The sequence below is a fragment of the Pholis gunnellus genome (assembly GCF_910591455.1).
Source record: "Pholis gunnellus genome assembly, chromosome: 5".
NCBI classification, from domain to species: Eukaryota; Metazoa; Chordata; class Actinopteri; order Perciformes; family Pholidae; genus Pholis; species Pholis gunnellus.
The window spans coordinates 15,992,727-16,015,925 of record NC_136531.1 but is presented as its reverse complement, the minus strand read 5'-3'; the positions used below and the strand labels follow the sequence as shown (position 1 = coordinate 16,015,925).

Here is a 23,199-nt window from a genome sequence, read left to right as displayed (position 1 = left end):
AATGTAAAACTGACAACTTCCTTACAAACTCAACATCTGCACATTAATCATGGATATGTTGTATTTATTTGGAGTATGAATAACAAAAAGAACACAAGTTATTAAAAAATGAAGACTTCTGCCAGACCAAGTCAAATTACTTGGGTCATTTGTAATCTCTTAAGGCTTTGAGTATCATACTAAGCTTTTTATTGCGTGCAGTTTAGCAACTTTTGGTTTTGTGAGCAAATTTCAAACAATATACTTAGTACTGATAAACTGATAAAGCACAGCTTTAGTCGCGTATTAACAGGCTACATTCAACCATAAACTGGAAATCACTTTGAAAGATTCTCTTGGACTCTTCAAAGCTTCCATGTAAACTGCACGACAGAACACACACAATGTGACAACAAAATACCAAAATGTACAAAGAAAAACACTAGTTTTAAGGCAAGCTGCTGCTTAAATTAACTACAATTATCATCTGTAAATCAAGCTCCATTATTCCTTCAGATATAAAATAATCCTTGTTGGGCAAATACAGGAGCCAATGGGCTTAAGGCTTTGTAACATAATACAAAAGGATCAATATCATACAGACAACATTATTAATCTCATTTGACAACAAGACACAAACATACTGTTGTACATACACCGGAAATGGCATTGTAATTCCTCCTTAAATTCTGATTTCCTCTTAAACCACCACACACACACACACACACACACACACACACACACACACACACACACACACACACACACACACACACACACACACACACTTAATCCACAGATTTGGCTTCTTCATTGGACTTCTTTAGGAGGTTGAGCAGGTTCTGCGACATGAAATACGGCCTCTCTGCTGACCCATCGTTGCGCTCCAGATCTTCCACTGTGACATGGACAGAAGCAGATGAGGACATTTGCCCAACAGCATGCTAAAACTAAAGGGTCATTTAACTGTGTTCGTATTCATGCGTTGTCTATCTATAACCTGTTTTGCCTTTCAGCTGAAGAAGAATTAAAGGAGTACTGGAACAATGTAATATTGCCCTTCAATAAGGTAAGTAAGGTAAGGACACCTGCGAGAGACAGTTGAAGAGTAACTTAAAGGAATATTTCACCTCCAAAATGACCATTTGTATTTCAATTACTCACCCTGTGAAATTCTGATTATATTTAAAAACCTTGTACTTCTATTGTTTCTCACATACCTCAACAGGGAACGAAGAATCAAAACAACTGAGAGGAGTCTTGACGAATTGAAGTAAATGGGGCTCACTTTTAACAACAGCGAAAACGTTTTGGTGGCGTGCGAGAAAAATAGTTTTCTTCAAAATTCAAGGTAACATTGGATGGGTAATTGATATAAAGATAGTCATTTTGGGGGTGAAGTATTCCTTTAACATTAGTTCGTAAAGCAGTGTTTTGCTGCCCTCTCTGGTTGAAAACATCAAGTCCCTAGGGAGTGGTCTGAAGTGTGTTCCACTGGCCCTGTAACTAAACAGTGACCTTATGGGATCCTGGAGAACACCTGTACATCACTCCAGCAAGGTGAGAGGATAAACCTCTACAGGTCAGCAAAAACAATGTTTTCAAGTGGTGTTAAGTTGCTTTTTAACTAAAGAGAATAAAAGAATACTCTAATTCAGTTTATGCCAACCTGGGGATCGGGTTTCAAGACTAATTTGAGGGGTCAGGAGATGATTAAATGAATAATAAAGGGGGGAAATGCATATATCGGTGACAATGAATTGTTATTTTTTCCTGACTTTTTTCAGATTTTTCCTTTTTGTCTTAATATTCTGAATTCTATATTAATATGATGTAATATTTGGGATATTACCTCTTAAGGTATCAACATATGTTGTTAATCGATGTACCAGTGGCAGAGATATCCTGATTTTAGACTTACAATACCCACACCTTTCAAATTCCTTTCCTGTCCTCAGATTTAAGAAGACCTCCTCCAAAAGCCACAGGAAAAAACATACGGTGCAACTGTTTTAGTCAAGTGACTTTTAACATGTAAAACTGCTTGTAGTGCCCCTTTAAGACTAAATCAAAGTCCTGGCTCATTTTGTGGGACATGAAAACTCACCTGCTTCCAAACGCCAGACCGCCTTCAAACTATGTTTAACCATAACAGCATGACTATGATTAAATACAATCACCTTTAATCAAGATTTACATCCAATAAATATGGAATGTCATCAGTCATTTCATTGAGGAAATCAACTTACATCTTTCACAAGGTGACAAACAAGAAAAACGGTACAAAAGCATCCAGAGAATTAAGATGTTAGTTGGGAGCATTCAGTAGGCCATGTCAAATCCATGCAGCACTTAGACAGAGAGAGAGACAGGATAGGGGCACAGCGAGGCAGGTGGGATCAGTAAACAACTGGGGGGGGGGGGGTCCGCAGAAGAGAGGTCGCGGTGGCTGCGTCACTGCGACACAATCACAGCACTTATGCCAGTCCGAAATACCAAGGCAAATAGGTGGCAATACAATACATGGGATCCCATCTTCGATCTCCACAAGACTGAAGCCAAAAAAATACATGATAGACGCACAATGCTGTATATATTATACAAGTTCCATAGGAAAAAAAAGATCCAATATTCATACATTATATATCAAATATGTGTAACATTTTGGCGTCAGCTGGTATTATTGTAAACAGTGAAAAGAGATTCACCATTGATTGAGATGTGTGTGTTTTGACTGTAAACACGGTACTTAGTGGTTCTGTAGTGCATTCGTCGACAGGTTTAAGACAATAAATATTAGTGACAGTAATCAGGCACAGGTTCAGCACTCACAATGTTTTACAGATCTTCACAATATAAAAACCAACACTGTTCTAAAACCAACACAAGAGAGCTTTTTTTTTTTTTTTTTTTCAAGCTACAGAGATGCACTGGGCTTTTGACCTGCTTTGACATTCACATGTGGACCACAACCCTCTCCAGCTGGACACGGCACCTCTCACATAGCAGGGCCATCGGATATTTTAGCTTCATCTAACAGGCCCCTAACCACAAACATACAGTTCTTTCAGTCTTATGAGGTTTACCAAGCCTCATTTCTTGCCCTTGCATTGCTGTTGACTTCTACTCTTGTGATGCAGTGGGAGGATTTTCTTCCAAAGTTTCCTCTTTTTCCTCTTTCTTTTCGCCAGTCTCCTCTTTCTCCGCCTCCGCAGCAGGAGGCGACGCCTCCTCGTTCTTTTCCTCCTGTTTCAACTCCTGCTTTTCCGCCTCTTCTTTCACCTCAGCTTCTTCTCTCTGCTCAGCCTCCTCATCCTGATTGACTTTTTGTTCTTCATTTTTCTCCTCTTTTGGCTCTTCAGCATCCGTCTTGGCCTGCAGAGGCTGCTCCTCCTCGTTGTCCTGCTTGAGCACCGTCTGCTGTTTCAGTTGGATCTCTCCATCTTTTTGCTGCTGAAGAGGGGTCTCCTCCTCCAGCTTCACCTCGTCCACTGGCTTCGCAGAATCCTCCTGCTCGACACCATCGTGGTCGTCCTCCAGCCTCTGGGTTTTGGAGAGGATCTCGTGCAGCGAGGGGGACATGAAGTAAGGCCTTTCAGACGAGCCGTCATTTCTCTCCAAGTCCTCACCTTTTGTGTGTGCGGGGATGCGTATTTTGTGTTTTGGATTGGGTTAATGGAAAAATGAGGGGGAAATTGAAATGTAAAGTAAAGGGAATGTGTGAAAATAAAGAAAAGTAAGACAAAGAGAAGAGAAGTCAGAAACATGGCAGGAAGAAGAAACCAGCATTTCAGCTTGAGACAGTTGTATGAGTGCTTGAAAGCAGGAAGACGAGAGGAGATCTGGCTGAATGTAAAGTTACTCACAGAAGCAGAGGAACAGTGTGTCCACACACATGGCGTACACGCTGAAGAAGCCATGGGCGATGAGGTAGGATCCCACTACCAACGTCTAGGTGAAGAAAATCACATACTACATTAAGTACTCTGCTGTGGCGTCAAAGCCCTCAGGCGAGCTAAAAGGATCAATATAACTGCCTCTCACCATTATTGGCACCCAGTAGTAGTTCAGAGATGGAGCAGCCTCCTCTATCGCTTTGATTCTTCCAGAGAAGAAGAAGAAAGAGAAGATGCCTGTGCAGGACAGAAATGTGTGTTAGTGGATTTCATCTCGAAATCCAGACAGATCTGCCTCCAGAGTAAAAAACAGAGACGTTTGGTCTAAAAATAAAAGCTCTCCTACCAACGATTCCAACAATGAGGAGCTTCCCAAGAAACAGCAGGAAGTCAGTCACTTTATCTAAAACAGCCACCCTGTGTTGAAATGGGCACAGCAGAGAATATCACATTAAACAATGATTAAATGTTGAGTCTAATGCTTATAATTAAAATGTAATTAAAATGATGGATAACAATGTAATGAACTCCCACCTGATAATGTTCCTCATCAGAAGGAAAAAGGCATCTCGGGCTGAGGGACAGAAACTTTTTCCATAGATGGCAATCTGGAGGAAAAACACTAACACTTTAAAACCTGACCAGACCGGACACCTCTCACGCAGCTGTATCCTGTTACAAGGACTCACCATGATGTAAGCATTCCTGTTCAGAAACTTGATGCATTTCTCCAGACACCAGAAGCAGCACTTCATGCAGCTCAGCATGAACTTAGCAAACTTGTTCTGAGCACCTGAAGGATGCAGAATTAGATATTATTATGACATTTCGCATGACACATGCATCTGACCAAAATCCGGTTTTAAGACTCACACATTTAACAACAATATCCTACATGCATATTAAAGGGATAGTTCACCCCAAAATCAAACTTCTTTTGGTGTCAGTTGCCGAGTGAGATTTTTCTTTTAACCATTATTCCTACATGAAACTACTCACAACAAGGTCACGATTTCTGGAGAGAGACATTTTTCAAACATATTTTTGGTACATTGAGCACCACACGCAGAGCGCCATATAGTCCCAGTATATTGGAGAGAGGGTGCACATCTCTACAACTAATATCTCCAACACTAGGCAACTCACATTAAAACAATCTGATTGATAAATAGCATCACAGGTGAGAGGAAAAATATATATCTTTGATTTTGGGGTGAACTGTCCCTTTAACAGTCGGCGATAAATATATCATAGTGCTCACGATACGCAGTCAAGTGATTTAGTAATTTGTCTTGTTCAGAAGTTAAATCTTCTGACCTTTCAACTTGTGGTCCAGGTACTCCAGAAGGACCCTGATGACCTGGACCAAGGACAGGATCAGAGAGCCAAAAGCCAGGGAGCCTGTGTGGTATCTGGACACCAGGAGGGAACAGAAGCCAACCGTAAGCTTAAAAGAACTCTGTTTTTATACATATATAAAAACAGCAGATCACAAATACACGCAAGTAGACAGAATGCACACACAAATACAATAATAGAAATGCAGCCTCTAACCGAAGGGCCCGACCGAGTGAGGAGAAGATGGGGTAGGCGGGAATATCATCAGGCTTCTTGAAGGCCCAGTAATACGAGGCGAAGGCCCCCGACAGAGTGACCTGGCCCAGGGCCGTCACAAAGTTGGCGCACCAGAAGAAGAGAAAGACGTTGTAGAACTGGAACAGGATGAGGTATTTGTGGTAGAGGGTCTCCCCACCATAGAAGGCAAACAGGCACTCTGCATCAGCACACTGAGCTGAAATGTTGGAAGTGTTGAATGTCTGGAGAAAGAGAGAGAGAGGCAGAACACAAGATTATTGGGGATTTGTATATGTAGTAAAATATGATACAATGTGCGATGTTTCTTCCTTAAAGGTGTCAAATAGAAGCAGCATATTAGGTTTGGCGTTACGGCTAAACCCCACACACATCTTCAGTCAGTAAATTTCGTGAGGCAGTGACATTTAAAAGCGTACCTTGGGGTCGCAGGTCTCTCTTGAGTACTCACACTCAGAGTTGTTGAACACTTTGTACACCTGCTCGTTAGAGGTGGACAAGAAACTGGTCAGAGCGGTCAAGGAGGTTTAGTCAACATAGAGAGGATGTCTCTGAAAAGGGCTCAATCAAGAGACATCTGCATCTATTTACGGAAACGTGTCTCAAAAAGTAAACAGCATACAAGGATCTACTATTAGAACTGGGGAAATGCAATTGTTCATCTTATCTTCTTTTCTCTTCTTTTAGTAATGCTTTGGCATTTTTACTTTTCATTTGATTTGATTAAATATTTCTTTCTACATGTTTCTTCTTTATTTTCTTTTAATGCAAAATATAGGAGTTATTAATAATTTTTTTTTTTTTTAAAAACACGGTGTAGAAATAATCTAACTTGTGCAATAAAAAGTGAAAAGGATTGTGACACATTTATGTTTTGACCATGTTTGATGGGAAGGATACACGGCAGTGATGGCCCAGTAAGCGATCACCACGGCCAGGAGGGCAAAGGTCAGCAGGGGGTAAAACAGCGATGACATCACGTGACCAACAGCTCTGAAACAAGACGAGAAAAGAAAGCAACAATCGAAATGCTGTGTGAACAAATACAGTTATAATTCCCTGGAAACAAGGGTAATGAAGGCTGTGAGGATGAACCGTGACGGTAACAGTGAGCTGGAAGAAGAAGGTAAATGTGCTGACGGGACCTTTCACATTATACTAAGTGTTCCATCGAGAACCCTTTTCTTCCAAAGAAATCTTTTTGGAAGAAAGACTTCTCAAAGGATCTTTGAAAGCGCAGGTGTTAAAAGGCAACGCCCACAATCCAGCCAACAGCCCCCCAAAATACTGTGATTTTGAACCCTGATTGTTGTGGGTTGCCCTGCACCACTTCAGCCCCGGCCTTTTGGGGTTCTAGATGAAACCCTTTGAATATAAAAGGGTTCTCGGTAAATACCCCTGGGCGGGTTCTTGTTAGCACCCTTATAAGGTGGACAGTTCTGGGTAAATCCTCCGGAGAGGGTTCTGTGTGGAAATATTACACCATTGAAGGCTTGTCTGTAGAACCTCTCATATGTACCTTTATTTCTAAGAGTGATTGTCATTATATAAAAATGAATTAGTGCAAAGCTTTAAAATATGTGAGCAGCTCTGGTCACTCGTCTTCCTCAGCTGAGGAAGCAGAATAAAAAGGACGCTGCACAAAGTCAGACACGACCAGCTCAGACTCACCTGCTGGCCTCTTTGATGAGGGCGATGGCAATCATGATTCTCTTCCTGAGGAAGATGAGCAGCAGGATGATGATGACCTCCACAATAGCCAGGATGATCACTGTAAAAAAGTGAACGCATTAGATCATTGTTATTAGAGCAGAATGTATACAACACTTCATCCAGAGATGTGTTAAAGACTGAACATGTGCGTACTGAAGGCCAGCCAGGTCTGTCTGATCTGCAGGTAGACAGAGAAGTCCGTCTGCAGGCCCAGGTCACGGATGGTCACGTCAGAGCCCGGCTCTCCCTTCAGACTCGCAAACTCCATGTAACAGTGGAAGATCCCTAATAGAATAGAATATTTTAAGTTTTTCATTTTAATAAAAGTGGATAATCTCTATAAGATTAGGATTTACCGTATCCGATGACTATAATGACCAACACGATCATGACCCAGACCATGATGCCAGCCAAGAATCGCAGCAGGACGATGAAGATCAAGCTCACGACCATGGCGATCACCAGACCACTGGAGGAGGCGGACACATCAAACGTTGTGACATATTGAGAGGCAAGTTTGGCCTGTGATCTTGACAGTTGCGGTCATGCATGTTTTCTGATTATGAAATGATCAATTAGCTAAAGTCCGTCTTGAACACTCAGAAGTAAAAAAATGTAAGAGCCGTGACAACTGTGTGCGTTTTGACAGCTACAGTAGATCAGCAGTTAATAAGTAAACAAGGACATTTTCTAAAATCATTAACTAATATCTTGTGTTGGACTCCTGATGTTCTGTTACTGTTACCACTACGAAGTGGACGGACTTACAGTAAAATCCAGTGCCAGGACTGAGTGTAGTCCTCAAAGATCCTCATGGCCACCTGGCGAGCTTCAACAACCACATTTGATTTCCTGTAAAAATGGAAATTAATTAAAACCATTGCCAAAAATTAACATTGTAGACATCTGCCAAGTATGGAGCCCTGGACCAGACTACATTTAGTAAAAGGTAAAAAAGAAATAAGCCTATAACAGAACACATCAATATATAAATAATACTATTAAATAAATATTTACTTCCAATCAGTTTGTAAAAAAGCTAAACGATTCGTAACATCAGTGGAACAGTTGAGAAGGGATGTAATGATTATCATATCATCTATATGTAGCATACTGAAGTAGCATCACTGTATAACAGTAGTTAAAGCAATTTAGCCGGCGAGCTAACGCTATCAAAGTTAGCTCTTTGTCTGACACCTTTTACTACATTTGTTCAGTTTCAGGGCTTCATAGCCTGAAATAATAAATGCTTCATACAGTTGTAACTTCAGAATGTAATTCATTGTCAAGTGACTCTGCACAAAGAAATAAAGTGATTATTATGTTAATAATTCATCAGGCTCGTCATGTCACATTGCAAATTAAGATGACAGTTGAATTAATAATTTCACTCCAGCTGCTGTCTACAGCAAGAATACAACATAACAGCTTGTAATACTCATCATCTTGATAAAGAACATCCAGGGAGCATTGCAACCGCCCCCAGTGGTAATAATGTGGACAGAAAACACAAACATAAAGACCCTCCAGGGAGCATACAAATAGAGCCGAACCAAAGCAGGCGTACAATGTACCAGACACGCATGAGCGTACGTAAGAACACAAGGAGCTTTAAGTAGCCCATCAAATCACTGCAGTGAGATGTGACATGCTAGCTAAACGTAGCATAGCAACATTCGTGTCGAGATTGTCAAACCTGAACCGGTTCACTTATCTAACAACATTTTCTCTTTTTGGATTCAAAGTAAGGATTATCTTGATTTTAAAGATAATCAAAACAAATATTTATAGATTCATATTTGTTCTGATTATTTAATGGATCTAGTTGCTCAAGGTGATTTAGTCAACCCCAAAATTAATTTTCTTAAATCAACGTATTCTCTGTGTTCATGTAAGTTGCCATACAGTGAAAAGGACTCACTTGGACGCCTCCAGCACATCTGTGGCATTGATACTGAAGCCCTCTCCAGCATCTAAAGTGGTCTCGTTGCCCACCACCACCACCCCACCTTTCATTGTTCCCAAGGCAGGGAGGCAGCGACGCGTGACTGTGGAGGGAAGAGATGATCCGTTTATATATGTTTAAAAACGGTTCTATTTATTACAGCAGACCTAGAGATACAGGAGCTGCTGGGGGTGAAGTATGTTTAGGAGGTGAGGAACAAGCTTCTCACTTACAGGCTTTACTGGGCATCAGCATGGCAGGACACAAGCTATCCTTCAGGATCTCGGGAGGACTCTGAATCAGGTGAAACAACCTTCAATACACTACAGGTTTTGTTATACTAATATGCACATTCATCTATTTAAGCATGTATAAATACTTACCAGTTTGGCGAAGTTCACTCCATCCTTACAGTATTGTTGGAAGTATTCACGGTCTTCTTTGTTGCCTAACTTGGCTTTCACCAACGTCAGATGCCGGTCGGGACAGGTTTCCACACATAACTGGACACAAATAACAACATACAATCATAACACTTTGCGTGGAACGAGAAAAATGTTGCAATGAACATAGAATATGAGTAGATATCGTTTCTGACCTGTGTGGTGGGACACTGGAACTCCAGCAGCACCAGAGGGCTGGCACATTTCAGGATGTTGAAGTAGAACAGAAAAGGCTTCTTCCTGTTGCGTGAGAAAAGGAAAAGGAAACTATTATTTGGCATATATCACAAATGAACGTCTCAAATGATGGGGTATCAGATTACAGTAATACAGTGACAGTGTAAACATCATATTGTGTCAGGTGACTCACTCCAGAGGTGTTCCAGCTTGTCCGCAGAACTGCCCCCTGCTGTCCGTGGGATAGATCACTTTCCTGGGGTCACCCTGAGACCAGGCTGCATGGAGAACAATTGAAATATTTCGGAACAAAAGATGAGATCATTAGATCAAATGACAATAAATATTAAAAGTGGAAAAGTTGCTCATACTGCTCTTGAGTATTGTCAGATCTTCCTAATTATACTAAATCAAATTAATTGAATGTTTTCTGGCACATTTGCATTTTCAGATGTATGAATTATCTCTTTGCTCATGAAATTTAAATATGACTTCAGTTCCTAAAGACATGAAAAAAGGTTGCATTCTGGGAAAAAAGATGGAAAACGCAATACCTCCGAAATATGTGCCTTGCATGTTTTGTATTGATGGTGATGGCAAGATAGCCAAATTATTTTAGTAAGGGAGAGTTGTGCGACATGTTTTAATTTTGAGGGTCTTAAACAAATAATTTACACAGTTTCCAACCAATAAAACAGTACATATTGAAGTAATGTAGGATCAATCTTACCGACAATACCGACAGCAAAGTACCCCAACAAGGCCAAGATGAAGAGAATACAGCAGAGTATATCTGTGCAGCCCCTGAGGTGAGGAGAGGAGAGGAGAGGAGAGGAGAGGCAGAGTATTGTTATTTGTGAATTGTTCTGCAGAAAGAAAATTAAATATAATCATGATCGGTGATACAAAACAGACGTCTCACCTGTTGTGAAGCGGCCCTTTGAAGTTTGGGTCAAACTTCCTGGACTCCCCTGTTGATAGAAACAGACAACGGGCTTGTTAATGTCTCAGACTATGAATTTAAGTTGAAACTTTAACTTCAGTCTGATGAGACTAAAACACATGCATTCAGGAGAGTGAACCAAAAACTAGCAGTAAACCACTTTAAATTGTAAGCTCTCAATGAACACCTGAATGAACCACAAACTGCTGGTGAAAAAGATGTTTTTGGCAATTAAATAACAGTAGACCACCCATCACACTGGCCAGTTAACTTCCTAAGACAACACTATTTGAATCCCTTGGTTGTCAATACTGACATTGAAATGAATACCACAGTATAAATAGTAATATATTTCCAACATCGTAGTGCACTCTCTCTATGAACTTAAATATAATATACTGAAATGTAAAAGAGACTCTGTATGCTGTCAATAAAAACTGCTGAATTGTGGGCACAATAAGCTCGATGTATGTGTGCTCTCTCGGTACGGGAGATGCATACAGTCCACATATTGACAAAGTGAGGACACTCTCCAGAACAAAAGGATCCTTCTGCCTGACTGCCATAGCAACCCATAAAATGGCTCCCCGGCGACAGTGAGCTCCCCGCGGACATCACCAGCCGCCATGGAAACACCTCAGACACGGCAGAGGAGAAGCATCGACCCACTCTGCCCACAGCGAGCCCATCATTCTGTGTTACACCTTGAAACGCATTTTATACAGTATTCAGTAAACAATCTCGTGGACACACACACATACACACACACACACACGCACACTCTGCCCACACTGTGACTCAACTGGTACAACCACAAAGGCATCGCTGTACTCTGTATTTTAGGGAATATGTGACTTAAAGCAGTCCATTAACCATCACAATTAGAGAGCATTAATCAAAGCAGCAGAAATCTATCTGAGAAGCTTGAGTAACATCAATAAGACGATCAGTTCACCATAAATACGGACTGTTACAGTACCTTGTCCATCGTATTTTGTCATTCCGTCGTTATATTTCTGTCTCAGTGTCTGTCATGGACGGTTTTATAGAGTTTCTCTCAGTGTGCTGTGTATGGCAGTTGTTTCTTTCCGTCTCCTTCCTGTATGATATCTTTGTCCCTCTTCTCTTCACTTCCTTCTTTCAGTGTATTCAAAGCTCTGCCTTCACCTCCTATTACCTCTATCTCTCTGTGGTCCCTCTCTTGGCTCAGGACTCGTTGGGGGAATTGCAGCAAAAACAGCATTGATGGGGGAATTAGAGAGAGAAGCAGCAGAAGCAACAAAGACTTTGTAGCGCCTGTGACCCAAAACTGACAAAAGACGAGGCATGTTTTACACATCGGACTACAGGGACGTGGTCTGGAAATCAAAACAGTATTTCCCTTTGGCACCATAACCGTTATTTTAGGCTTCAACTCAATCTGTTGTGTCAACGTGGTAAACTGTGTTCACTGTTTCTTTGTTACGTCTGTTTTCTCAGCTTCCTGTTTCTACTTTCAGCTGTATTTTCCAGCAGTGCGACCACATCCTCCGTCTCTCATATTCAAATGTTACATCACTAACTTCCTAAACAATGAACATTGGGCAAACAATGGAGAATCATTGAAATGATTTCTTGCATTGTTAAGACAATGATTTGGTTATGACGAGGCGGTGGGCTGAACCGTACATCAGAGATAAGACCGTCCTACGTATTCTGTGGTGGCACAAGGTCTGCTCTGCCCACATCCGCTGCCATGTGACAGCATGCCACAGCATGTAATAAAATACCAACTACCGGTTTCACACACACCACACACACGTGCCTGTTACATACACAGTGCCGTATCGTTGCCCATGCAAACTCAACCTCGTTCTTTCTTATAAATCCAGTTTTCTTCGCCTGTATTGTAGCCCAACAGATACTGTGTTTTAGAGGCTCATATCAACATTAAAGTGTTTTGTCAGATGCATGTTTATTTGCTTTCTAGATGAGAAGATTGAACCCACAATCAAGTCTGTCAACACAGCCATATGCTAAGCTTATCATACATAAGAGTGGTATCAACCTCTCAATTAGCTTTTGGCAAGAATATGAATCCCCAAATCTGATATATTAGCCAACATTCATGATTTAGCACGGAGACATCACACAATTAAATATTTTTTGAAAATGCTTCCTTTAATTTGGTTGAATTAAAGAATGCTGATCAAACACTACCTCTAATGTACCTGTGGTGTTTCTATACTGCAATCTCTTGTTACTTTTCGGCCTACATATATGCTCAAATTGACTGATGATATCAATATATATGTGTTAATTATGCTCTCAACTGTATGTTATTGCCTATCCAGTTACTTCTGAAAACGCTGCACAGTAGCCCATTTGGTGTTTTAAAATTTTAAGATTTGAATTATTGAGATATTATTTTCAACCATAATAATTCTGGGCAATGTCAATTTACACCAGTGCACACGAGTGGCATAAAATAACAAGGAGTGTGAATGTTTTTACTGGAGTATAACCCGTTTTTTGCATAGTATTTATATAAAACGTTTAAAGGGTTTGCTGATGCTGTTTGTGTGTGTACACTTCCTCTTTCTCTTTCCTCAAGAGGATAAACATTAAAAGTAATTTCTTTCATCAGCCTTTCATTTCTTGGACCATCTGCTAATGTGAGAGACACCGCTCCATTAGAGCTGGAGGAACAGGCGGCTCTTTGACTGCTTTGTGCCATAAAACAATCTCCGATTGTGCAGAAAAAGCACTCCAGCGCAATTGTTGTGTACAAATGCTGCCAAATGTCTCGTAAATAGTCTTGTATGTAATTGGCGAATTAATGGGATAGTGGTTTACTGGTGTCAGTAGATAGCAACCGTTATTTTTAAAAAGGTGTAAATGTTGCCGATGTTTGTTTGTTTTCCCACAGGGTCTGCCCGACAATCACAGTCTGCATTCAGGTCCATGGACTTCAAGACTTCTGCCAAACCTTACCGATGTTAACTGTATTCAGTAAAACCATAAAATTATTCTTAAAAATGGAATGGAAACAAATGTGAATGCTAAAAGTGGAGTAATACAGTATAGTCTCTGCTTCTGCTGACAATATGCTGTGTGTTTCTAGTGTGTGTGTGTGTGTGTGTGTGTGTGTTAAAGGAAGTGATGATGTCATGACTGATGTGATTCACTACTGGGCCCAGAGGGGTTATCATATGAACCCTTCCTGGCTACCTTAATGGGTTAGTGGCTACTGTGGTTGCGTGCGTGTGTGTGTGTGTGTGTGTGTGTGTGTGTGTGTGTGTGTATGCTGACTGTACATGCAAGGAGACATTATGAGTACATATTCCTGACAATTTTATCTTCCTAGTTAGAATACTCCAAAATGAACGCACACCAGGATGATGTTGTGATCAGGTGCTAATCACTGGAGGCAATGCATCTCTGTATTGTGCCGACGTTGCGGCCCTCAGGCCTTGTTCAAGATCAACAAAATGGTTGATTGTTGATCTTTAAGAAGGCCTGAGGGCCAGAGTGTGCAACACCTTTTTCTTAGTTAGAGCCTGTAGATAGAGATGGTTAACATATGGGATTCACAGAAACTACTGTACTACAGTTTTACTGCCGTATCCAGCAGCTGTTACTGCTTCAAAAAACGCCTCTTTGTCAACTGCTAATGAGGTCTTTGGCCTACGTACTCTTACAAGGAGGAAACACCTTAAAGTCTCTTTTTGTGGAGACAAGTACTTGACAACCACTGGCTCAGATCACTGTCTCTCTCTCTCTCTCTACTCCTCACAGAAGCTGCTTAAATCAAACAGCAACAGTTTGTCTGATTTCCCCAAACCAACAGTCCAAATGAGAAGCGATCATTGTGAAACATTTAGTGTCTCTGCGTGTGCTCGTGCATGTGTGTGTGTGTACATGCAGTGCGTGCGGTAATGCCTCTGAGTGTGTGCCAGCTCATTATTGACTGGAAGCCTCTTGACTGTGTCTGCTGAGTTGGGTAGAGCAGGCAAGGCTGAACACAGTCCAGGCATTGCAGGCTGCAGCCTGCCTGCCTGCAATGCACACCGGCCTAGACAGAGGGAAAACGCAGTAGCAACTGTAGGCAACCAGGGACCGCTCACAAGTCCAACTATGCTAATAAAAACTGCTGTTTAAGAATACCGGCGAGCTGGAATGTGTATGGTGCGTTTGCCTCGTGTAAACCTTTATCTCTTCTTTAAAAGGGCTGTTGTTTTTGACCTTTCAGCCTTCACGGGGGAGGAGAGCCGAGGCAAAAGTGTTGATGTGGTATAAAGGATATGCTCCACAGTGGGAGCTCCGTGGATCGACTGGAGAGGACGTGCACTTAACATTCGGGGGTGTGGGCTGTTGGGAGCATCTTAGGTTGTGAAAGAAGGAATAACTTAACAATCAGACAGCATTAGGGTTGTCTTCTCAATTCAATTCCAGTGTGAAGGCTGCGGTTTGCTTTTTGAGCTGTCTCCACCCTCTCATGTAACAACACTGACAAGGGGTATTAAAGCAAGATCAACACTGGTTACAACAACTTCATGACTCAACAGTCCGTGTGAACAACGACCCAGCCCAGACACAAGAAGACCGCGTCAGGCTGCTGTGGGCTGCTAAGTTGAGAAAACGCATGTGTGACACACATAATAATCGCCAATGAGTCATGTCTTCGGCTGCTATAGAGGATGAAATGTTCCATAATATGTACATGCAAAAAAAAGGCAGTGAACAAAACTAATTAACATATGAGAAGTGCATACGTGTGTGACAGTATCAGTGAAATAAATGGCCATATGTCAAAACAGAAAATGTTTTTAAGCCCAGGAGAAAACACAGTAAACCTGGCCTGAGGGTGTGTTCCTGCAGTGCAGAATATGAAGCTAATTTAATCAGAGCCCATCAAGACAAGCCTTGTTAGAATAGATACTGTAGCAACCTACTTTCCCTTATCAGCCTGTTTTTTTTTCTTTTCAGTAACATTAAGCCATATACCAACAATAAACAACTAGGTTGAGGTGGTTTCATTGGAAGCTTTGCAGTACAGGCTGTTAAAATAGGGCAAACTAGTCAAATACAACCACCCAATTTGCAGCATGTTGCTTTCATTCACTGTGTATTGTCAAATGAAAAATCAAAGACTAGTTCAATGCGAATTTTCTGAGATTAAAGATGAGAACTCCTCTGAAAAACAACCCGGCTGTGGAGGATGAGGATGACTCCAGAGATCTGCATGAGGTCCACACCCATCCATCCCCTTGCAGTCATTGTTTCCATGTCTTCGCCCGTTAAGTGGAAATCAAAGATCGAGGAGAAAAACTGTGACATAAACCTGTAGTTACCGTATTTAGGGTCCGGTTTTTTGTCCTCCAGCTCCATTCTCACTCACTGCTCGGCTCCTCGCTGCTGATCAGACGTTAGACAGGACAGTCACCATGGAAATGTCGAGGAAAAAAAGCATCAATAACAGTGGCCGAGCGCTACAGAGAGAGAGAGCGAGAGACCATCCCAAACCAAACTGAAACACAGCGCATTCCAAGCTAAGCAGGGGCAGCCAATCGGAGAGCAGAGGTGGGAGACTGACAGCTGCCACAGCCAATCAGAGTGCGTCTGAGCGGAACAAAACCATTTGGCTTGCCGCTACTTCAATGGAATGTGCAGAGAGCATCGATAGACTGTTTCTGTGAAGACCGTAAAGCGTTTTAGAAAGACGTTTAAAATGACCGATTTCCTTTAAATGATTACGATTAAATACAAATCAGAGAGTGTTATTTATTATTTTTTTAACCCTATGCAGGTGCTTGTGTGAGAGAAAGTACTCCCAACAAATACATAAAAGAGCACAGTAGAAGTGAAATACATTACTCAACAGCTGTATTTAAGTACAATTGAGAGCTTTTTGTCTATTAAGTATTTTCATTCCACTTTATACTTTGATTTCTACTCCACTGTATATATTTGACAGATAGATACACTCACTCTGCCAGTTGTATCTGTGTGATCAGTGTATAACATGAGATTCATCGTTATAGATTAAATCCCCCAGAAGTATATAAAGTATAAAAAAAAACACCCTAAAATTCTGAACACAAGTGAATTATAGAATAAGATATTTTGCTTCACCAACACGTTTATTTTGATACTTTCGGTACATTTAGCTGCTTGTAGTACCTATTAACATTTAAAATATAAGCCTTTTGCTTAGTGGAGTTTTTATATTGTTGTATTGTTACATTTACTTAAGAATATGATGGTCATCCACCACAGCAGCCTAGGTTCTACTACTCAGAGAGTAATTACTAGGTTTCACTAGCAGAGAACCTAAACTATGGTACATTTAGGAGAGACTATAGCCCTTTGTATTTTAAAATGACTCTATACTGGCTGGATGGTGAACTGTGGCAGACAGGTGACGGCTCTGCCCCACCTCTGGCCACAAAGGTGTCAGGTGTGCCAGTAATAATTTATAGTTTCTTAAGAAAATCGTGAGGTCATTTTAGGCATCTGAAATATCAGTCAGTAAGTCAAACAGGCAATTCAATATCCTACATGTTACCACGCTTCCTGGTAACATGTAATACCAACAATAGTTACATTGTGAAAGGTCATGTCTTTTCTCATTAAAATCCAGGCTGATGGTCGTAACAATTACATTTGGTCTCAGTAGCTTTTATTGTCGTTTTCAGAATTGTCGTTTCCCTCACAATACTAGCACACCACGGGTAAACACCCCTAACCCCCACATTAGCCCACGTCAGCATTATTGACACAGTTGTTTTGGCCTTTTGTCAGCTGACTCCACCAGCAGCAACAGTGTCACTTATAAAAGTTGGAGACGAACACAGTGTGACATACAGGCAGTCAATGCACGGCTCCTTATTTTACCAGCCAATGAGCTGGAAGGGCGTGAGCCGACACCCTCCACACATCCGCTCCACACGGCCATCCATATGCGCCATTTTGAGTGTGGAAAGACGTCGGGAATTAAATCCCCTCACCTACTATAGCTCAAGTAGTTCGCTGTGCACGATACAGGAAGCGCTATCAGACATTCCCAACAGACAAAACTCCCCGAGTGAATGTCCTATAATCATTCGTCCACTCTGACAGACAGTCCAGCAGCGTTGGTTGCATAACTGATATTTACGTTGCACAACTATAGGTCGTGCATTGCCTCCAGTGTGTTTTTGCCTCACCTGTCATGGAGGGAGAGAGCTCCCGTGTCTAACGTTACGTATCCCTGTGACGTAGATGACCGGCGAGATATTACGAAAGCAACTTTCTATAGCCTCTCCTCACCGCTTCAAGTCTTCAGATCATCAGATAAAGGAAGGATAAAAGGTACTGTAGACCAAGGTCTCCTTAAACCTCACTGAATGTTGTCATTGTTGCACGGACAAGTCGATTTAGGATGTATTTGAACGTTGCTCACAAAGGGACATCATGCTATTTTGTTCTGATGAGTGTCTTAACATTAGACAGTTAGATTTTTCTTACTGAGAAAACATTTTAAGTAGTAATATAATCCAGTGCCTACTCAATAATCAAACCACTAACTTAAGTCCTGCATGGAGTGATTATAATAATAATGTATGCTGTAGCTAATTACGGAAATTGTAGCGCAATGTATATTATATTTTGACAAACTTACCTGATTTTCACTGATCTGGCAGCTCAACCTACAACTTTGTTGCATAACAATGTAATATTAACGGTGAATGTGCTTCACCCAAGGACATATATACCTGCAATAATACTACAATACACTGTTGCCTCTCTATTTGCACTGTTCACTTCACTTTGTACTTCACCTTTAACTTTAAAGATGTTTACTATCTTGTATATGTCACCTATTTTGCTCATTCTGGTATATTTTTAACAGGCATACAGCGGTTTATGATTTGTTGAACTTATTTGTGCACTGCCTGGGATTTAGTTTTCTAAACATGTCACTATACCTACTTAAATAATAAAATTTTTAATTATGTTTTATCTCCCTTTTCTCTTTTTTCAGTAAACAGATGGCTCTCAGGGGTGCTGTCACCCGTCTGCTCACCAACAGCCCAAAATGTGCTGCTGTCACTGTGTCCAGAGCCCAGGGCACAGCTGCTACGGCCGTCAAAGGTATATTTCAATTTATTTATTAATTCTTTGAATATTTAGGGGAAGAAATGGTAAAGTACTGTCTTTAGGGAAATATCACCATTGCTGAAGGAAACACTTCACTTTTGTACAAGGACAAAGGAACTGACAGGAGGTGAAAATAGATATAAGTTGTTTACATTTTTCTACATTTTTCTTCTTTTTAGATGCTGAAGAAATCAAAAAGCCTGCCAAGGCACGTAAGTGAACTTTTAATAAGTTGAACCCGGCCTGTTCAGATGCCTTCACACACTCATCTGTCACATGTCTGCAGTGACATAACCACTGCATGTGTCTGTGTACATGTTTTGACCCTCAGCCAAGGTGCTGTTCAACTGGCGGGACGCTCTGAATCTGGAGGGTCAGCTGACAGAGGAAGAGATCATGATCCGGGACTCCTTCCGCGACTACTGCCAGGAAAAACTCATGCCCCGCGTCCTCATGGCCAACAGACATGAACGTAAGCAAAGTACACATCCATGATCATAGCAGGAATTATGTCTATGGAACCTTTCATTGCCATTCAGTTTACTTCCTGTCAGCTACTGAATTAACAAACATTGCAGCAGGAAACACAAAAAGGTCCCATTTACAATGTTTATGTTGTCAAGTTTAAAAATGTCCATATCGGACTAACCTATGTCAAGCTCAAAGAACATGAACTTACTTTTTTGTTGTCTTTGCAAAGTCACGTTTTGGCTTTTTACTCACTCCGCGAGTTGCAGCTGTTAGGTTAGTTTAGGTGTCCAAAAATGTTTTATTTTCTCATTAATATTTAACTGTCAGTTTCTATTTTCCCAACATGCACCGTGCCACAGATTTCCACCGTGAGATTATCTCAGAGATGGGAGATTTGGGCGTCTTGGGCCCAACTATTAAAGGTAAACAGAAACAATAAGACATTATTATTATTGTCCAACCGAATATATGAGTAAGAGCATCTTTGTTCTGCAGTATTTCTTAATGTGCCTTTACACGTGTTTTCTTTATGTTGGGGTGAGGATTACTTCACACTGTTTTCTTTACCCTGCAGGCTACGGCTGTGCAGGCACTAGTTATGTGGCGTACGGCTTGATTGCCAGAGAGATTGAGAGAGTGGACAGCGGGTATCGGTCCGTCATGAGTGTCCAGTCTTCACTGGTCATGTACCCTATCAATGCTTATGGCACTGAGGCCCAGAAGGAGAAGTACCTGCCCCGGCTTGGTGAGGGGGACATTTTCTGCAGTTGTACATGACATTGTAAAAAAAATGGCAAAGGCCGGTCTTTAGTTTGTCCATCATGTTGTCATTTGTCTCACAGCTCGTGGAGAAATCCTGGGCTGCTTTGGCTTGACAGAGCCCAACCACGGCAGTGATCCCAGCAGTATGGAGACCAAGGCCAAATACAACCCATCCAGTGGTACCTTCTCCATCAGTGGAGCCAAGACCTGGTAGGTAGACAGACACATACAAGATGCAGTGTCTTCTCTTTTAACTCAAACATGAAGATACGGAGACCAGTGCTGGACACAGATTTGTGTTTTAGAGGGTATTAGATGCTTGTTTGTTTGGTTTCATTGGTCCTATATACTGAGGAAAACTCATAGAATTAAAATAATAAATTAGGGCAAATCAACCCATTTAAAAGTCATGTTTTACTCTGCTTTAAAATGAATGCTGTCCCAGTGTGGCCTTTAGTTTTGGACTTTAAATGGAAGTTTAAATGAAGATAACTTTCACTAAAAATCAAACAGATTGTTGACAAAGCCTGCTCCTCTCTAATAGTGTAGCTTAGAGATTAGGTCAGTCAGAACTGCAAAATGAAACCTTTGAATAATAATTTGGACTGTACCAAGCCCTTGAAGTGAAATACTTCAATGTGTAATCATGCAATTAATGTGTTTCTTGTTCCTCGCTCTCCTTCCTCTTTTAGGATCACAAATTCCCCCGTGGCAGACATTGCAGTGGTGTGGGCCAAGTGCGAAGATGGCAAAGTGCGGGGTTTCATCTTGGAGCGTGGAATGAAGGGTTTAGCCACCCCCAAAATTGAGGGCAAGTTCTCGCTGAGGGCGTCCGCCACTGGCATGATCCTGATGGATGAAGTGGAAGTTCCCCAGGAAAACCTACTGCCCAACGTCTCTGGTCTAGCTGTACGTTGCTGCCCTCTTAGTTCAGGTTCAGCTCCAACAAAACCTAATAGACTTCCCCTAAATCTAACATTTCTTTTGTTGTTGACCTTTTCTACCAGGGTCCCTTTGGCTGTCTGAACAACGCCCGGTATGGCATTGCATGGGGAGCTCTGGGAGCTGCTGAATTCTGCTTCCACGCTGCCCGACAGTACACTCTGGACAGGTACATGACGTTCTGTCTACAGTATGTGCTCTCTCTGAAGTTAAGGTCGGGTGATCTTACTGACATGACAAAGTCCAACTCCAGTGAGAAAAGTGTTAACCACACTGTATGTATCCACATTATCTCCTCATGTCAGAGAGGGATTGGTTTTCATTTCTTTCTCACCTCCAATCAGAATCCAGTTTGGGGTGCCACTGGCCAGGAACCAGCTGATGCAGAAGAAAATGGCTGACATGCTGACAGAGATCACCCTTGGGCTGCAGTCATGTCTGGTCTTGGGAAGACTTATTGATGACAAGAAGTGAGTCTTCTCTGTCTGTCTGTACTTTCCTGTCCGTCTCTTCTACTAAAAACATTTTTTCTTAAATGCGTTCGTTCTTATCCTAATAGAGCCGCACCAGACATGATCTCCATGCTAAAGAGGAATAGCTGTGGCAAGGCTTTGGATATTGCCAGACAAGCCAGAGACATGCTGGGAGGAAATGGCATCTCAGATGAGTACCACATAATCCGGCACGTCATGAACCTGGAGGCCGTCAACACATACGAGGGTAGGCACACACCAGTGGGTGCATCTGGTTTTCATTTTTAGCATAAAGACTGACAGAAGGCATTATGGCAGTGGAAATGATTTCATCTTTAAACAGCAATTATGTAAATCTACCACTAGAGGGCAGCAGTGTATAGAGTACTACAGGTTGATTAAGAGAGACATATTTCAGAACTCTATGTCCACTTTTGATCAACTTCATACAAAGTACATGGTTAAGAATATATATAAGCTATCCTGACATATATGGACAAATGTGTATTCTCTTACCTATAGAGAGTTAAGTAAGGTTTGGAAAATACCACAGAAATACTGTGATTTTACTGACAACTGAATGATTTATAATGTTTTTTTCATTGTTGTTTATAGGAACTCATGACATTCATGCCTTGATCCTGGGCAGAGCCATCACCGGACTGCAGTCTTTCACTGTTGAAAAGTAAAGGCTGAATTGGACTTGATTAGTGCTGTGCTATCCGTTTCTCATATGTGTAGAAACATGAAGTGCACTTAATCTACCTCACATTATGAGCTTTGACACATATACATCATTACATTTATATGTTTTCAAACCCGTGATAGGAGCCTCTGTTTGGCATCTTTGGTGAATATGTAAGGAGGTCAACCTAACTGAGCATTGGGTCCAACTGTAAGGGCATTTGTACAGTTAAGATGTCTGAAATATACTTCAGGCACTGACTATGCATGGTGCATGTAAAAGTTGTGGCATTTGGAGTCCGTGTGGTAATTGTTTCTATGTAAATAAATGGCTTTGAATGAGTGGAAATGTATGAGTGAGTGTAGCTGAGACCTTATTAGAATCCTTATTCTCTTCTTTTGTCATTTAACACAATCATATTACATAAGTTACTGTAGGTCCGTAGAGCCGTGTCATCTGTGCTGACGCATTTAAAGTTTCGGTGTAAAATGTTAACCACTGAGAGACAAAAAATGGGGTTTATTTTGTTCTTGTTAGTTTTATTAATTCAACTGAAAATTGTACATATATAAAACCTGTTTTCAGCTTTTTTTTGTGGTATTTTTTGCAATCAAGAGCTGTGAACTGAACTACTGCCCTAACAACAAAGACACGGTCTAGCGTGTATTCTCGGGAAAAGAGTAAATCAAAAGTGATAAAGTCTAACTATTCTGAATACTCAACACAATAAACTAAAGAACCCCATTGACTAATTCAGAACTAGTTCAAAAACAATACCAACATCACAACAATAACTAGTTTACCAGGGTTCTGATGTTTTAAACTCTGAAACTCGCCAGTGCCTGTCTGGCCTCTACGAGCTCACTGTTCAGCTTAGTGCAGTTTCCCAGCACCCGAGTCAACTCCTGCAGCTTCACATGCATCTCATTACTGTTCTCTTCATAGATCATGTACAAGTGCTCCTTCATCTGCTGACACATCTCTGTCACCTAGGGAAGAAAATGTGCGGTGAAAACAAAATCAGTCCATTGACACACAGTGTAGGTGTCACTCCAC

At 41.3% G+C, this 23,199-nt stretch overlaps 2 protein-coding genes across 3 annotated transcripts; one reads left to right on the top strand and one right to left on the bottom strand.

Annotated features, from left to right (window-relative positions):
* Positions 1 to 47: 47 nt before the first annotated feature.
* Positions 48 to 16,160, bottom strand: slc44a2 (solute carrier family 44 member 2 (CTL2 blood group)). Of its 2 annotated transcripts, none has more exons than XM_079159178.1 (22): positions 16,023 to 16,160; positions 10,669 to 10,717; positions 10,477 to 10,550; positions 9,940 to 10,024; positions 9,725 to 9,809; positions 9,510 to 9,629; positions 9,360 to 9,420; positions 9,103 to 9,229; positions 7,950 to 8,033; positions 7,538 to 7,650; positions 7,335 to 7,466; positions 7,140 to 7,239; positions 6,369 to 6,461; positions 5,888 to 5,972; positions 5,430 to 5,692; positions 5,193 to 5,287; positions 4,565 to 4,668; positions 4,410 to 4,483; positions 4,222 to 4,292; positions 4,024 to 4,112; positions 3,846 to 3,930; positions 48 to 877 (listed from the first exon to the last, which is right to left on the bottom strand). In XM_079159178.1, the coding sequence occupies exons 1-22, from the start codon at positions 16,057 to 16,059 to the stop codon at positions 768 to 770; spliced, it is 2,136 nt and encodes a 711-aa protein (XP_079015304.1). In that variant the 5' UTR covers positions 16,060 to 16,160; the 3' UTR covers positions 48 to 767. The 2 variants fall into 2 exon arrangements, with proteins under 2 accessions (XP_079015304.1, XP_079015303.1); XM_079159177.1 differs by lacking the exon at positions 48 to 877 and adding an exon at positions 888 to 3,608.
* A 1,834-nt stretch (positions 16,161 to 17,994) lies between these two features.
* On the top strand, positions 17,995 to 22,485 carry gcdha (glutaryl-CoA dehydrogenase a). The gene is made up of 12 exons (XM_079158716.1): positions 17,995 to 18,021; positions 18,695 to 18,804; positions 18,990 to 19,022; positions 19,142 to 19,282; positions 19,641 to 19,703; positions 19,856 to 20,026; positions 20,124 to 20,253; positions 20,736 to 20,952; positions 21,051 to 21,154; positions 21,330 to 21,455; positions 21,545 to 21,705; positions 22,074 to 22,485. Exons 2-12 carry the CDS (start codon positions 18,702 to 18,704, stop codon positions 22,145 to 22,147), a joined length of 1,323 nt encoding a protein of 440 aa, XP_079014842.1. The 5' UTR covers positions 17,995 to 18,021; positions 18,695 to 18,701; the 3' UTR covers positions 22,148 to 22,485.
* The last annotated feature ends 714 nt before the right edge of the window (positions 22,486 to 23,199 follow it).